The following is a 15,659-nucleotide window of genomic DNA, read 5'->3' on the forward strand; positions in this document are numbered from 1 at the left end:
TTAACCCCATGGCGGGAACCATCACAGGTTTTGGAACCGAAACGGGCCTTTTGTTCCATTCAAATGTGGGTTCTATTTGAGGGAAGACGCCTGGCTTAGGCCTAACATTGCACAGCGTGAGGAACAAGAAAACCTAGTGCTTGGTTTAATGAGTGACCGCGTCTACAGTTTCGTTTTACAGCTGTAGGCCAGTGTATTAGGTCCGTGTAAACCCTGCGAGAGCTTTGAAGTTGGGCGGAAAGGTTCCAGTGAGGCGGTAAATGAAGACGTCATATTAGCACAATTTCCTAATTTCTGTCAATAGAAAGCGCTTTTTTCGGGGTGAATGCATACAGGTCCTCACTATCATGTCTACCCCGCGCGTAAGAGTTTCCCACGTAAGACGGTGTTCTCCAGTGGGACAGCTGGGATAGATGGGTCTCGAACTACCCTCAATTCTGTTTTGCACGCAACGGATTGAAGCGGCGCTAGGCTGTCTTCAACGTTACGTGTACCTCAACGTGAAGGCTTCAAGTCACGAAACGGCAGCTTCGGCTCGAACGCGATTCCCTCCACGCTCTCAGTAAAACACTCCACCAAGAATCTCGGTCTTGTAGCCTTCGAGCGACTACTTCTCGTTCTAAGTACTGTCTATGCAATTCACCTAAATTATTATCTTTTCATTCTTTATCATAACGACAAATCATTAATATCAGCAGAAATGATATTTGCTTAACTCCGTCCCTATACGGCAATAGGGACGGAGACTTCTAAGACCTAACGTACTGTCAGTTCAGATATGAATGATTTCAAATCAAGGTACGTTCATCGTTGCAAATTTGAGAGTCACACGTATTTCGCTCAAAATTACACACGTTTCTCACAAGTATCATATGGAGCATAGGCTCGCTTCGTGGCGACATGTTACAACGCTACCTTTAGTTCTGAGGTACTTGTAAATATTCCTGAAAACGTTAACGATGTAAATGATTACGCCGCGAGAAAATCGACAACACCAACTCGTTATATTTGTATCACAGTTTATTAGGATTTGTATCGTACTTTATTTTGCTATGTACATATGTTACATGAGAACAGCGGGCAATAGACAGATATTCAATTTCGCTTTGTTATATTGCAGCAATGCAAGATATACGTACGTAGCAAGGTCTCTGTCCTATTGACCTCGACTTGATATCACCTGTTTGCTATTTGTACTGTGACATTAACTGGCAACATTGGGCTTCGCGTTTGTCCGTAGAAGTAGGAAAAACGGTCTATACCGAACTAGAAAAAAGTCACCAAGCCTGCGCTGGTTCAAGATAAGCTACCGAATGTCCTATTTATGTAGGATGGAGGTGTTGGTATCTTAATTCATTTTCTCTAGCTCCTTGACAACGGTCCAACTACTATAAGATGAAACAGCCTTTGCGATCGTTTTACTTTGATAACCGTTTGGTAGGTTAGTCGGCGCATTTGTCGACTGAAACTTATATGATTTTTCTATGTATTTACAATACAGATATGATACAGTATTAAGGACAATGCTCATTGACTCGGCTAGAGTAGACCGAGCGGCTAGTGGTAACAACACGCTCTCGAGGTGCTTCCCTAAAAAAAAAAATCCATCCCATTAACTTATCCGTAACTGATCTGTTTTCGATTAACTTACTTCCACTACGACAACAATGGCTAATCGTAAATTACTCCACAGCGAAAATCGTAGTTACTCCATATCATCGAGTTATTGCTACGAACCTTCCCAATGAAACAACAATAAGTCACCCGGACATACGTGCTATATGGCTCTGAGCGGAGAATCGTTCCCTCTGGTTCTAGTTATCGTGCTAGCCGTCCTTGATACGTGTCCATTTGTTTATAAAGAAAAAAAATCTAAAACTGTGCAATTGTTTCCTGTTTAAGCAGACAGATTGTTGTTTAGTTGATGGATCACATCCAATATTACAGCGTCTCTTTTCGTTCTGCAATCGTGATGGCGAGCGCCGTTACGCCCTACGTTCTTCTACCGTCGCTGTTCACTGCATCTTTAGCGCTTCGACGTTTGTAGCGACGCCTATTTAACGAACAAGTGTAGAGCAGAAGTCCACTTTTTCATAGAACGAAAGAACACAAACGCGCGTATCTGCTGATTTAGCGACTGACTTAGTCGCTCACTGAGCATCTTGGCGTATTAGAGGATGATATTTTCTTCGTTCTTTGCATGTATATCGTCGATCTGGTTTTTGCTCGCCATCGTAGTAACGTAAACTTCACAGCAGCAGAAGCAGAATGAACACGAGTTCTGCCACAAACATCTGCCACAACGTTATACCAATGGTTCTTATTAGTGTATGTATCTGTCTGGATGTGTGACCAATCTAGAAAGTTCAGACATCTCCGGAATAATCAACTGAGTAAATAAACGTGACATTCGACGTCTCGTCGTCGGTAGTATATTGACGCCTGCGTTCATTTCTCAGTGGTCTTCCCTATTACGATATATCATTCCCCGCCCCATTTAATGATCCGTCGTCTCGCTGCTGCAAATTCCAGTGGCGTTTCAGAGGCTGCCACTTTCAGCTTCAATGGCGAACATTGGCATTCCTGATCTTTTCTCTCTACCTGCAACAAAGCACATAATCAAATCCGCCTGCTTACCAAAACTTGATAGACCACGCTCTGCACTTCCGCAAATCGGTCTTCTGAAACAACGAGCGACAGCGCCCGCTAACTCGTGTAACATTCAACTTTACAATAGCGCTGGACCACGCGTTACCGCCTCCGCCATCTTCTGGAGTTCAACTCCAGAAAGTTAGTAACGTGCCATGTGCTTCTGGCATGAATTTGTCGAAAGTTTTCAAACATATGCGTAACTAATGGAAGCCCATAGCGGACGTCGACCGCAGTCGCCGTATCGGGTGCACTTTAACACACCGACTTACTTTCATTTTGAGTTTCTGATGGCATAGGATTCTGACGTCTCGTTAACGACGCTCCTGTTGCACATATACTACTCGAAAATATTACAGCTATATATTTATCTTAACAAATAGTTTGTTCTTTTTTTTTGCTCTAGTTCAACATTACTGTCGGCCTAATGTGGCACTAAATATGGCCTGTGCACAACATGTCGCACGGGCGTCTAACACTGATCATATCTAAATCGATTATCACTTCGGCTCTGAAGTTTACCTTTATTGGTGGCATCCGCGCTATAAGTAAATTTAATTACTATATATCTATACATAGCAACGTTATCAACAATGCATTAATAACTAACCTAATAGCATAAAAAAATAACGATAATAACTGGGCTTAAATAATCAACGATCAGCAGCTTGGCCAATAGAACCGCCTTCATTTACTTCGGCCTTCGCCCTGGGTAATTACTCATTCATGGCTGGATTTAGCTTCGGAGGATCGCTGTACAGGTTGGACTGAGCCCGTCCGCGGCGCCGGTTCAGCGGAATTGAGTGTAGTTGTTGTAACTGCGGTCGTTGTGGTCCCAGGCGCGATTGGCGAGATACCGTTTAGGTTAGCGACCGCCATATTATAAGCGGGAGGTGGCGTACTCGCCTCCCGGCGAACGACTTCGTGATATGAAGGCGGCTTATCCGACGCAACTGAAACTGTTCGATGCACTCGCGGGTCATAAATAGTAAAATGGGCTTCGTCGTTATGTTGTTGTTGAAGAGCGATGGCACGTAGCTGAGCTCTATGTTGAGCCTGAAGTTGCTGGCGTGATTTGCATACCATGAGAACGAAGGCGGCGATTAACACGAGCCCTATGAAGATCGATATCGAGATGAGCGTGAACCAGACAAACGAGAAATCGTGACTGTCCGTCAGCAGTGACAAGGGTACGCAACACATGACCTGTTCGACATCTTGGCAATATTCAATACCGTTGATTTCAATGATGTTGCCGGCCGTAGCGCCCTTGCAGGGACAGTGGCTGAAATCCTCGGTTCTCGGACGAATCGTCGGCACGAGAAGCTTAACTCGTTCAAGTAGAGTTCGATTTTTGCGTTGCCTACATTGCGTATATGGTTTACGCTTGGCAATCTTACGGAGAGCCCCGGTGCATTGGTCGCCGTCTTTAAGTGAGACCGCCGGACAAGGCAGCGGTTCCGTGTAGCCAGGCACGCATTGGGCTCCATCGAACAGATGCTCACCCTGTTGGCAGACGCACTTTGCTTGCCGACATACGCGCTTCCCTGGGTCACAGTAGGCCAGATCCGATTCGCATTTTTCCGATCGCGCGTACACATAAATGTCGCTGAACTGTAGTCCCGTCAGCGCACTGCCTCCTGGCCGCTTGAACGCGCAACTAAATTGTGCCGATGCACCCGCGTATTGTACAGTCATTTCAGCGCTGATCGATGGCTCGTCGGGTGCGAAGATCACCGGACTTTCGCCGATCGCATGCCCCTCAGCGTCTCGCCAAACGACTGTCATATTGCTTAGCTGTTCAGAAGCTGCGTCGTTCGGTATCTCTGATGAACATTGTACCCGATACGTAGGCCTGACCTTACCGTAAGGTAGAATTTTGATTTGGCTGGCTGCCACCGGACTGCTACATAGAGCCATTCCTATAGTTAACAGAGCTAACAACAGCGCTTGCAGGTTTAATGATGTATCGTAGCACCATTGTAATTGTCGCATGTTGACGTTGAGGACAACGAGGTGTGACGATGCTCCAGCGTTGAGTTAGATTATAATCGATCACGGACAAGTTGGCAGCTTTCAAATCTGAAAGGGCAGATCAACCAAATAGTACCCAGAACATAATAAATGCCAATTAGTCAATCACACCAAATAAATCGCACGAATACGAAAGCTGGGAACCACGTAAAGAGCTAATTTTGGCAGAACTGTAAATATGGGTAGAATAGAATATATATGTTCCATAGACGTCGTATCGGACACCTATAACCGCCACATAGTTCTCATTATCATGTAGGAATCGTGTGTAAAACTATATAATATATAATGTTAGTTGGCGACGCCATGAGCTGCGTTCAGTGAAGTAATCAGGCTATCTCGATCAATTGTTGCAATGCCTGTGAATAGGACTTAATGACCTGCGTAAGAGGATCCGATTGGCAACATTACATTTCATTGAACTTTACCTTTATAAATAAATCAATGATATTCCTTCATCGGGAACATTTGTTTTCATTCGCTTAAGGACTCCCGAAACTCATTGTACGATAGCCATTAATAATGGGGCATTATGCTAGAAGAAATTTTCAAGTACCCAGATATGAGGGCAGCGAGTTTTGAGGGGCCGTTTTAACTGGCTGGCAATTAGTTTAGTCACAGCGTTGGTGGACTAATGAAAATCAGCTATTTCACTTCACAACGCTTATACGAGTATCTATGCATCCATTTAGTTATACATACAATATCGACATAGACTATCCTGCGATGACTGTCGCCATTGATTGGACCATTGCGTAGAGGACTCACCGGCAGATTCACACTGATGATTCAATGATAGTTCATCACCTTTAGACCAAATTCATTCATCTACGAACCGTTACATTGTGCGGAGAGAAGTACAATGCCGAGTTCTACTTAAGTAATCTTAGAAATATTGATCGGTAGTTGTTTGTCCGCGTGAGGACGTCGCGTATCACGTCTGACACAAATTCGCATTATCATTAATTGGTACTTTGCGGTTCGTTCAGACGGTGCCCCCTCGAAACGTTTCGTCGTTGAAATGCCCCGAGAAAAAGTTTCAGGGTTGTTACTAGTGGTGAAACTATACCATCAACTTGTCCTGTATCTACGTTCGCAATGTTCTTCTAGTGCTGTTTTTTTTATTTGCTTTTGTCCGAATGGAGCGTCAAACTACTACCGCTGCACTTTCATAGCGTTTCTGCAGTCGCTTGCTACAAACGGTTCGCCCGTTTCCATGGATTCTCGTCACTATCGATCGACATCTACCGAACGCCGCCGACGCTGTTGGCAGTAGTAACGCTTGCAGTGACCGAGACACGTCAGAACATAAGCATATTGCACAACAACTGTAGTACGTGTGTATTATATGTCGACGATTAGCAAGTTGCGGTCGGCTTTTCTTGGCCTTTTTTCACTCCGCTAGTCATAGCAATAGCGCCTTTTTCATTTGTTGCTATCTAAATCATCAACGACGGCCAACCATTAGTCTCAGTGACGTCGGTAGATATCATAATGTTATAGATGTACATCAAAACCTGGGCCGCGCAAAATGAGCCAACGCTGAATCAGACCGTTAACAAATCTCCCTCGCCCAGGTATCCGCTGCTGTCAAGCCGAGCATTTGTGATAAAAACCGCACCATTAGAGACGTATTTGTTAATGTCGATATAATGTTCTACTATTGTACGGACAAAGCAAAATACGTCACTATGATGATTACAACGCCGATCGAAGATGTCGCCACACGCAATGACGTACAGCTCGGTAGCCACAGACATGTGCGTACGTGTGTGGATCGGGAACACGTAGATGAAATCTACAGTTTCTGCACACACGCACACATGGCGAACGCACAATGTAGGCGTCTGGTGAAGATTTGGCCCTGGTGCCTGTTTAAAATGGCCTATTGGCACCCACCGAAGAAGTCGTATTTGAAATATTGATAACTGATTACCAGCCGTAAATAACGATAACATACGACAGTTTAGTAATTGAAACACTCCGACTCGAGCAAATATCGCCTAATTAAGTGCTATATATGCTTGTAAATTAATACAATAAATCTAAATAAAAGAAATGCTGGCTCCTTGGATTGAGCGAACATTGTTGCTTTTTTACGAACGCGTACTAATTGGGAAAAGAAGATGCAGCTAGCGCCGAGCGTCCAGTTGTTTGTAAATGAATCGGTTTTTGGAGAGCAGACCTAGATCAAGCTAGATCGGGCAATGCTTTTTTTGTTTTTGCCGGCAAGTTACCTCAGGTTTATTCTATAGCTTTATAAAATAAAAGGGCAAAATCTCCACTTATACATCGATTTACTCGCCGTGTGTGATTCCGCTCTCTAAAAACCTACTGTGCATCAGTGTCAGGATGTATTTGCAGGATTTATCACCAATTTTATACATAAACTTAGCATATGGTCTCTCTAAACGTAACTGTCGCCGGATTTCGATGTCTAGCTGGCCACTCTTCTGATTGAGTAGTAGTAAATGTAGTGCATAAGTCCTCTGCACTATCGTTTGTTGAATTTAAGTTATCTCATAATTTTCAAAGTAGTCTTATTCGATAGGCTTTTGTTTGGTGCCAGCAGTGATAGTTGATCAAGAGCAATCTTGAAAGGCAAGCTATCGTTCATCTGAAAAAATCTGATGACGCCAATATAATATATATACATGCAATTATCTATGGCACGGTCAAACTAATTCATCCCTACTATCCTACTCGTAGTAAGATCAAACCGCGTACCTATAATGAGTATTTACGCGCGCACTCCTAATTGTTGCAGTCGGTGACTGCGTAGAAAGTTACGAAATGTGGCGTAATACGCAACGAATTCAGTCCTTGCCTAACAGGCCAATTGTTTGCCTTAGCAGGACTATCGTTGGCCAGCTTGCGCCAAAATATGAACGACCGTATAAAGTGGGCTGGATCGTTAAACCTATATTTAAGCCTATATGCATCGATCGATATGTTTAGAACATAGAAGGGACGCCTTCCTTAAGAAGGACTCTTCGACGGTGTATAGGCTTGATTACTATTGGTTTATTTAGAGTTCATTTTGCGTTGTATATACATCAAATCTCTCTACAATTGACTTCTATTATCTGCTCCTTTACGGCGCCGGACAGTGTTGGTGATCTACTAAAGTATAGTTACGTCAACGATTTTGAAATACGTACCGTCTATTATTGGTTGGTAGCATGAGATCATGATGGCAAGGCATGCCATATACATGAACCGACTGCATATCGCATCGATTTCAGTGTCTATTCAGAGCGTTCGTCAGACAACAGAAATCAGTACGGTGGAAAGCTATCAGTCAACGACGTGACCGTCATCATTGATACCAATAGTTGCCGTTTGCTTAGGACAGATCATCAGAACCGCTAGTCGCTAGTTACTGTCGAATTTGACAACGTCACAATCAATCCTGCCACACGTTGGCTGTTGTATGGAAATCGCGACCTGGTCATCTATGCTAGTGGGTGCCATGTATCCTATCGTAGACCATGACAGCAATGTCATGCCGCTAATCTCGTGGAAGGTATGGCGTGTGGGGATGAACATATGCTGCTAATGTACGCGGGAAGGCGACTGGGGCTGTTTTTACTAGAAGCGTTTCTCGCCATATTTGACAGCAAGCCCGAAGAAGAAGAGGAAATGATAGTGCAGTCGATCAAGTAGAAGGTCTTCAGTTCTACACAATACCGCTTGATCGTTACCCGCTGCATGTGTTGCTGCGGTTGTAACCACCATCGTTCATTTAGCTTCGTTTCGGCGTGAAGATCGAAGCTGCCCATAGAATAACGCTTGTGTGCCGGGACCAACGAGAAAGTCATCCAGGGAGTGCCAATGCAGGAATAAAAGGCTTAATAGACGAAAAAAGCCATAGGCTTAAGTGAGCTTGGCACGTTTGGTTGGATTTACTATTCTCCACTTGCGTGCATACGTGTGCACGCGTGCGTATAAAGGGTCGCGTGAATAATGCTTATAACGGTATAATGACAGCTCACCTATAATTTTTGTACTGATCTGCAAGGAGAATTATGACCACTGTAAGAAACACAGTGCTAGAATGCTTTTGATTGATATGTGATCGCTACTTGCCCATAATGAATGGCTGAACGGACATTACGTCCCCATTGACGCTGTCTTACAATGAACGCTACCAGGTCTGGAAGGCAAAAGACCTGAGCCCAAGTGATCAAATGAATCCTGCTCAAGCAAATGTGCGTGAGTGCCAGAAGTGACGCGAAAACAGCGACGAAAGTCTGGGTTTGCTGCGTTCTGTGTGGTACAGCAGAGCTGCGGAAACCGACGGGCAGGGCTGATTTGGTCTCTAAAAAGTCATTGGCGATATCAACGACAGCAGCAGCAGCAGCAGCAGCAGTCTAGCAGCCACGTAAAATACGCAACATCGGCCATAGCGTAGTAGCAATAATAACGCAGTCTTGAGACTCATGGCTCAATGCTAAATAAAAAAGTGACATCTATGTATGGTATACATATAGGTATACATGTAGTGAGAGTACTGAACGTCCAAACGAAGGTCAAAAAGCTTAGAACTTCAAGCCTGCCCAACTCTTTTTATCCCGAATGAGCAAGGCAATTACGCAGCCAGGCAAGAAGATTGCGGACTGCGTGACCCCGTAATCATAATTGAACTCAAAGAGAGATACAGTGATAGAAAAGATCAACGTATTCCCGATAAATATCATTAGGAAGGTGTGTGCCGATTACGGCTGCGCCACCTGTGGTCTGTAATGTATGGGTCTCGTAGACTTTGAAAGTATGTTCAGAGCTGAAACATTTCGATTCGATATTAAGCAAGGGTTTCTGCTTTATGAGCACGTATGGCAAGGTTAACGATATGTGTTCATAAAGTATGATATGGAGCAAGCTAGGCAAAATAAGATGAAAATTATTTTGTCAGGTATGTTTATTGCCATAGCGACAACTCAGGCTATATGGGCAGATACAGTAAAGGTTGCAGCACAGTAAAGGCGCTTAGAAGGTCGCGGTCGTTTGTTTGTTCGCAGAGTTAATTTATTAACATGTTCTGTAACTCTCGTCTATTGAAAATCGTTTCGGTCATTGCTTTATGATAGCGCATCATGTGTATATTCAGTGTATATCGACAATGTATTCAAAGAAATGCCGTCACCGGTTCCTGTTTCCGAGTTGGCAAATGGTAACAGCATGACGTTACTGGAGAAAGTCCAGGTACCTCCAGCAAAAGCCAGGCGTTCTAGTGCAGATGAGCCCTTGATGTTAGTGATTCTGAATATTTATTTGTACAGTATCAATATATGGACATAACGTTAGCTGATTTTGTCCCTCAGACAATCGCTTCTAACTGCCCGAAGCCAGCCATACGACTATTGTTCGAGACAATCTTGTACAATAAGCTGACATTATGATTTCGACTCGGACAAGATACGTAGATAGATACGAATCCTAATTGATCCTCTGACACCCTAATACATCGTTAGTCCAAACACACTTAACAAGAACGGTAACTCAGTAATATATCTTGGTGATTTCTTAGTCAATACGACAGGTCATAGTAGTTCTCGATAAATCGCTGTCTTTCTTATTTAATTGAACATCTCAGTCAGTCTTGTCGAATGTACTTTTTTTCATAAGAAGTTACGTTACTTCTTACTTATCACTCCAGGTTAGTGAAGCCACCTAATTATGCAGGCATCATACTGTGCGTTAGATTGAATTGTCCGACTGACGCTGGTTCATTTGCGACTCATGTACCGTCTTCCAATAATTTCCACCTAACTTACTTAAGGTAATAACTGTGAGTTAACGATCACTATAGATACATACTGCTTTGCAATCTAATCGTTAACACACACACAGCTTTCGCTTGAATATAGGTTAACTGAATAAAAATTCATATTACTATCGCACTGTGCCTAGAGAGGCAAGAAGGCTCCCACACGAACGTACAACTCGTCGTAAGGAAGCCGCAGATGAAGACGTGAGACATTTGTAGTAGAAATTGATCATGAAGTCAGTCCAGTATCGTGTTTGGCAAATGAGCCGATAGTAATCTTCTCACTGCACGACGAATTACCACTGGGAATTAAAGTAGAAATAGTTAAAAACACGTAGACATAAAACAGTGGCCTCAGTAAACGAAGTCGTTACTCGTATTATTATTTCATTTTGATCTTTCTTTGTTTCTTGTCGATCGCTATCTATCCGTTCATTTCTGTCTGTGTCATCAATTGGCTCGCCAGCACTGGATACCATCAGAAAGCCATTTCCTTCGCCTTATCACATTTTTGTGGGAATTCGTCTGCTCTGCAGCGGACGATCACGGCTGTCACTATAGCAGCCACAACGGCTTGCATCACCCGCTCGTGCTCAACACCACGACATCAGCATCCCCATAATAGACAAAGGCGTTGGCAACGAATCTTGCTAATGGCTAGAAAGAATATGCGGAACAGCACTTCAGAAGAAGGACCAGCAGCAATAACATTACGGGCGCTGCCGACCAACCTGCCGTTGAGTCGACCACTGGCGCCGAGGCGACGTCGTGGCAACTGTAGTTTCTGCCGACGGCAGATGATAGTGGTGCTGTTGCTGGCGGTAAAAGCTCTTTACTTGACTGGGGCTGTTGTTGTCGTTGCTGGCGCTGCCGTCGATCCAAGGTCGCCACAGTTGTCAGCGTATGTCCCCTTTTTGTTTTGGGGAGGTAACTGTGGAAGCGGTGCCGGTATGCTGCAAAACGCCGCTTGCGATGGAGGCAATGCCAGCAACAGGTTTGAATAGGACTTAAGCGGACAACATAGCCAACAAAACTTATTTACTGAACCGGCGTTTGAATGTCAACGTCGAATCTGTTAGCTATGACATCTCGGCGCACGTATCGACGAACACCTATAAAACTACACCCTTCTGTCGCCATCTCCAGCATTGTCTGCTACGAGACAGCCGCTGTAATGGTTTACTGTTTGGGGGTTGTCAGAAATGCTTCGGTGGTGCAGAAGCTGCACGAGGCTACGACGAAGTGTCCATTGAGGCAAACGATATTATTACCTGTTGTACTGCCATACTCCAGAACTGCATCAATGATTCATAAAAGATCTCAACAATTTGTTTGCTTGACAAACGATTAGCAATATATATATTTTTATTGTTGCATATTTTACCAAGCTAAACATTTACATAAAGCTGCAAAGAATTGCGTCTACGTAGTGCATTGTGCGTAAAGCTATCCCTTGGAACCAGTTGTAATGAGGTTAGTTACAAAAGATCAGGACAGATATAGCCAGAAACGAGCTCATTATTAAAAAGTACTAAACTTAATGCAGCGACATCAATTTAAGCACAAAAAAAACGCTGAAAATTAAATAAGTAAAGGAGACGTAAGTACATTTCGGCGATAACTTCACAAAATCGAACACAAGATCCTTGATAGTTTCAAGCTTTCTTTCCATACACTGACCCAGTTAACCACACAGTGTTAGTCTTTCGAAAGAAAATGAAGTCAACCACGATTTTTTTCTACGATTTGTTGACATAGCACAGAAAGAAGATCAACATATACAGAGCCTGGTTGACCCCCAATAATGATTGGAAAACATATCTGGTACATATTCTTGTGGCCGTTCCAGCCAAGCACTGACGACTCAAGAAAAAACTCACAATTTTACCGAGGTAGTTAGAAAATTCTATTGAACACGATAGTAATATAGACATAACAGACGCCCTTAGGGTATTGCTTTATACCCAATATATCAGGAAAGAGTTCGAATATCACGAGCTCTATTTAGTAGATCAAATAGGATTAAATCCTTAGCAACTAATTATCATTGTTCATATCAGCCAAAGATATTTTGATGTGGAAGGAAATAAGCCAAAATCATATGGTCCGAGGAACTATGGTTTTCCGCCTACTGAAAGAGTTGCCGTTAATTTTTACCACATAGTCTGCAAATTTTTTCATGTTGAATGAAGTACGGTATATGACAATGCGATTCTTTGAAATGTATTCAGACGCTAGAAGCATCAGAAGGTAAAAGCTGCTACGTTACCCGCCATGTGTCGGAGGCCCTCTAATCATACACAAGGCGTGTGCCTACAGGATATTAAAATGATCATTCCCTTTTTGGGTAGTTAGACAGGGGGCATTTTGATATTGGTTCTACAAATATACAACATTTGCCACAACAGATCCACGGAAATTCACTTCGAAGATCAACAGTCTTAGGCCTGATTTTTCGCACCGTTTTAAGGCATGCTCCTAACACGCTGTGTATATAGCGCGGAGCACATAGTTACCTCTATGATTTTCAATAAGTTGCAATAAAACAAATTGTTCTTTAACAGAAGTAGATTCTGTTCCTAGATTTGAAAAACTTAGATAAAAGAGTATCACAAGAATAACTTCGACGAAGACTACAGCGAAGAGAAATTGCGGAATGACTGATCTAATGGAATTTAAGTGAGTTTGATATTAAGGCGCGTTGATTTACGGTATCTAGTGATTATTTTAACATTAGGATTTGTCTTTATGCAGGATCAACTAGTTAATCATATAGCAGTATTTGTTAACATATATCCATATAAACAATATGGCTTCTTCTTTAGATACGTTCTTTTCGAGATAGATTAATGTATGTATCTCAGTTGCTTTGATTGTCTTCATTGGGCTAGTCTGCATATAATGATCGTGAATAGGTGTATGCCCTATAACTAGCAAAAATACCCTTTAATTAGAGAACAAGAGGTCAATTAAAATAACATCAAATCTACGAGCGAATGTTCAATCGATCTATTAACTCCTCACATCGCCAGCGAATTAAAGAATGAATCATATTGAAATTCACATATATATATATAAAATTTAAGCGTCCATTGACGAAATCGTGTGCCCCATTACTTTGTGATCGCAAAAGATGCATGAACTAACCCTTTTCCGTATCCTCGTTCCTTACACCCATTCATTAATTAAGAACTTCTACCCGGAGATAGTTTTTCGATTTCATTTCCTGTTTTTGAGATATAATGATAATATCTTCAGATCACGGCGGAGAACGTTTTTTGCCCCGAGAGCGTCGCTGTTACGATACAACTCGAACGTTACGACCTTCGTGCCCCTCCCCCCCCCCCCCCCCCCCCCCCCCCCCCTCTCCTCTCTCTCTCTCTCTCTCTCTCTCGCAATCTCTGTTCCGAACAAGCGATTTGAATTTTTCTGTCATCTATTGACGGCTCTACAGAAAATTCTTAACTCTTTGCCTGCGATCTAGCAGCTTTTTCTAACACAATAAAGTAAATTCGATGCAAGGAAGTAACCCACTCCGATCTGCGGTCGGTTTTTCATCTGATCGCAACTTAATGTGGCGACGGAATATACCCATTCTGAATTTAGCATCGTTTCAAAGTACCGGAAAGCCTACCCGTTTTACCTGCTTGTCATGCCGCAAAGATACTACACCAAACACTGTTCAGGTACATTAGTATCTTGATGGCCTTTGATAACCTTAGATTAGCAGCCATTATACACAGCACATGATTACTTAGCACAGTGGTCATAGATCTATTGCGCTTTGCTACGCCAGCGTCTGCAAGTACCGTTTTTTTACGATTTATGCAAGTATCACCTTTGTTAAGTAGTTAATTTCATGCAATTCTCGCTTAAATTTAGTCTATGTATGTTCGTTTCATCGTCCCAAAGCTGATACTCTTCGAGTTACGCCAGTCTAAGCTTCTGTGTCTGTATTGCAAATTCTATAATGCATATCTCAGAGCACTTATTTAAAATTTAGATTGAATGAATAGTGAAGTCGCTTTGACCTTGATACACGAGGTTTACAATTGCCTTCGCAAACATTGGCGATATGAACGTTAAGATAAGTAGTCTAGATACAGTTAGAATAGCTACACCTCAATGGAATCCGTCACAACTTACTTCTTTTTGAAGGCTGCAGAGGGTGTTTTATAGACTATCTACGAATGATCGTATTCGGTCGTGTACTCAAATGAGTTTATTCTGTTCATCATTAATAGATCTACTTTTAGGCCGCCGTAGTAGTCTTTGTGTAGAAGGTCATAAAAGAGTAAAGTTACTTTCGCTTTACCCGACCACTTTTGAATGGTTCCTTATTCAGACGTGCACCATTCAAGCATCTTGTGCTTATTTTCGTTTTCTGGAGTCGAATTCAATGTATACTTATACATTTCCATTGTTATCTATAACAGCTGTTGTCATTGTTTTCTCTGTCAAATTTCGCGAATCATTGCACGCCTATGTACAAGTATATCCCACCGTACCTTTTCTAAACACGTTAAGATGTCTATGCTGGCCTTACGTGTCAAGTTTTTCTCCCATCTCTTGCGTCATCCTCGCCACACATAACAGTACTGCTATAGTTGGAAGAATTTACTCAAGAATGTTTTACTTAGATTTGCCAGCTCAGCCTGTAGATAACAGACTAGCCATAGCAGGCATAGGCGCGTAGACACCCGGGCATGAATATGAAACCACCATGAGAATCAAGCAATATAAAAAGCCCCTGTCTTCCCTTGCCGCCCCTTCTAAACGAACTGAGTTGTCAACTGCTCGGTTCGATCCGGAATTGCCTAACCTTCTTCAATTTCGACGTCGCAGAATGCGGCCGATCGACCCAGCTGAAGTACCCGGTTGATTAGGACACAGAATTTCTCAAGCGAAGGGACGCTCCCGTAGCCATTTTAACACATGTCAGTCAACAGCAGGGTTGAGAGGTGACAACGATACAGACGAAAATGTTGAAGCCCAGCCAAGAAAACGAAGACATTGCTCAGTGGGCATCGTTTCATTTGGATCTGACCGCTACAGCTAAACGATCACACAGAAAGAATTACCATTTAAAATGTAACAGTTGATTTAGCTAGATCATAACTCTTTGGCGAAGTACCATTGTTGCCGGCAGCGATTACCGACGCTGGTGATGACGTTCGCTGACTCGTTAGAGACTAATTATTACACA

At 42.8% G+C, this 15,659-nt stretch overlaps 1 protein-coding gene across 4 annotated transcripts in view; it reads right to left on the reverse strand.

The window, feature by feature from the left end:
- Positions 1-1,002: 1,002 nt before the first annotated feature.
- Positions 1,003-15,659, reverse strand: part of LOC111247593 (uncharacterized) — a 53,248-nt gene continuing 38,591 nt past the window's right edge. For all 4 annotated transcript variants that reach the window (XM_022798700.2, XM_022798698.2, XM_086983697.1 and 1 more), the window contains one exon: positions 1,003-4,731. In XM_022798700.2, coding sequence (XP_022654435.1) covers positions 3,370-4,644 — 1,275 coding nt within the window. In that variant the 5' untranslated portion in view covers positions 4,645-4,731 and the 3' untranslated portion in view covers positions 1,003-3,369. The remainder of the gene's footprint in view (positions 4,732-15,659) is intronic.

This window comes from Varroa destructor, unplaced genomic scaffold (assembly GCF_002443255.2).
Source record: "Varroa destructor unplaced genomic scaffold, Vdes_3.0 BEIS01000003.1, whole genome shotgun sequence".
Taxonomy (NCBI): Eukaryota; Metazoa; Arthropoda; class Arachnida; order Mesostigmata; family Varroidae; genus Varroa; species Varroa destructor.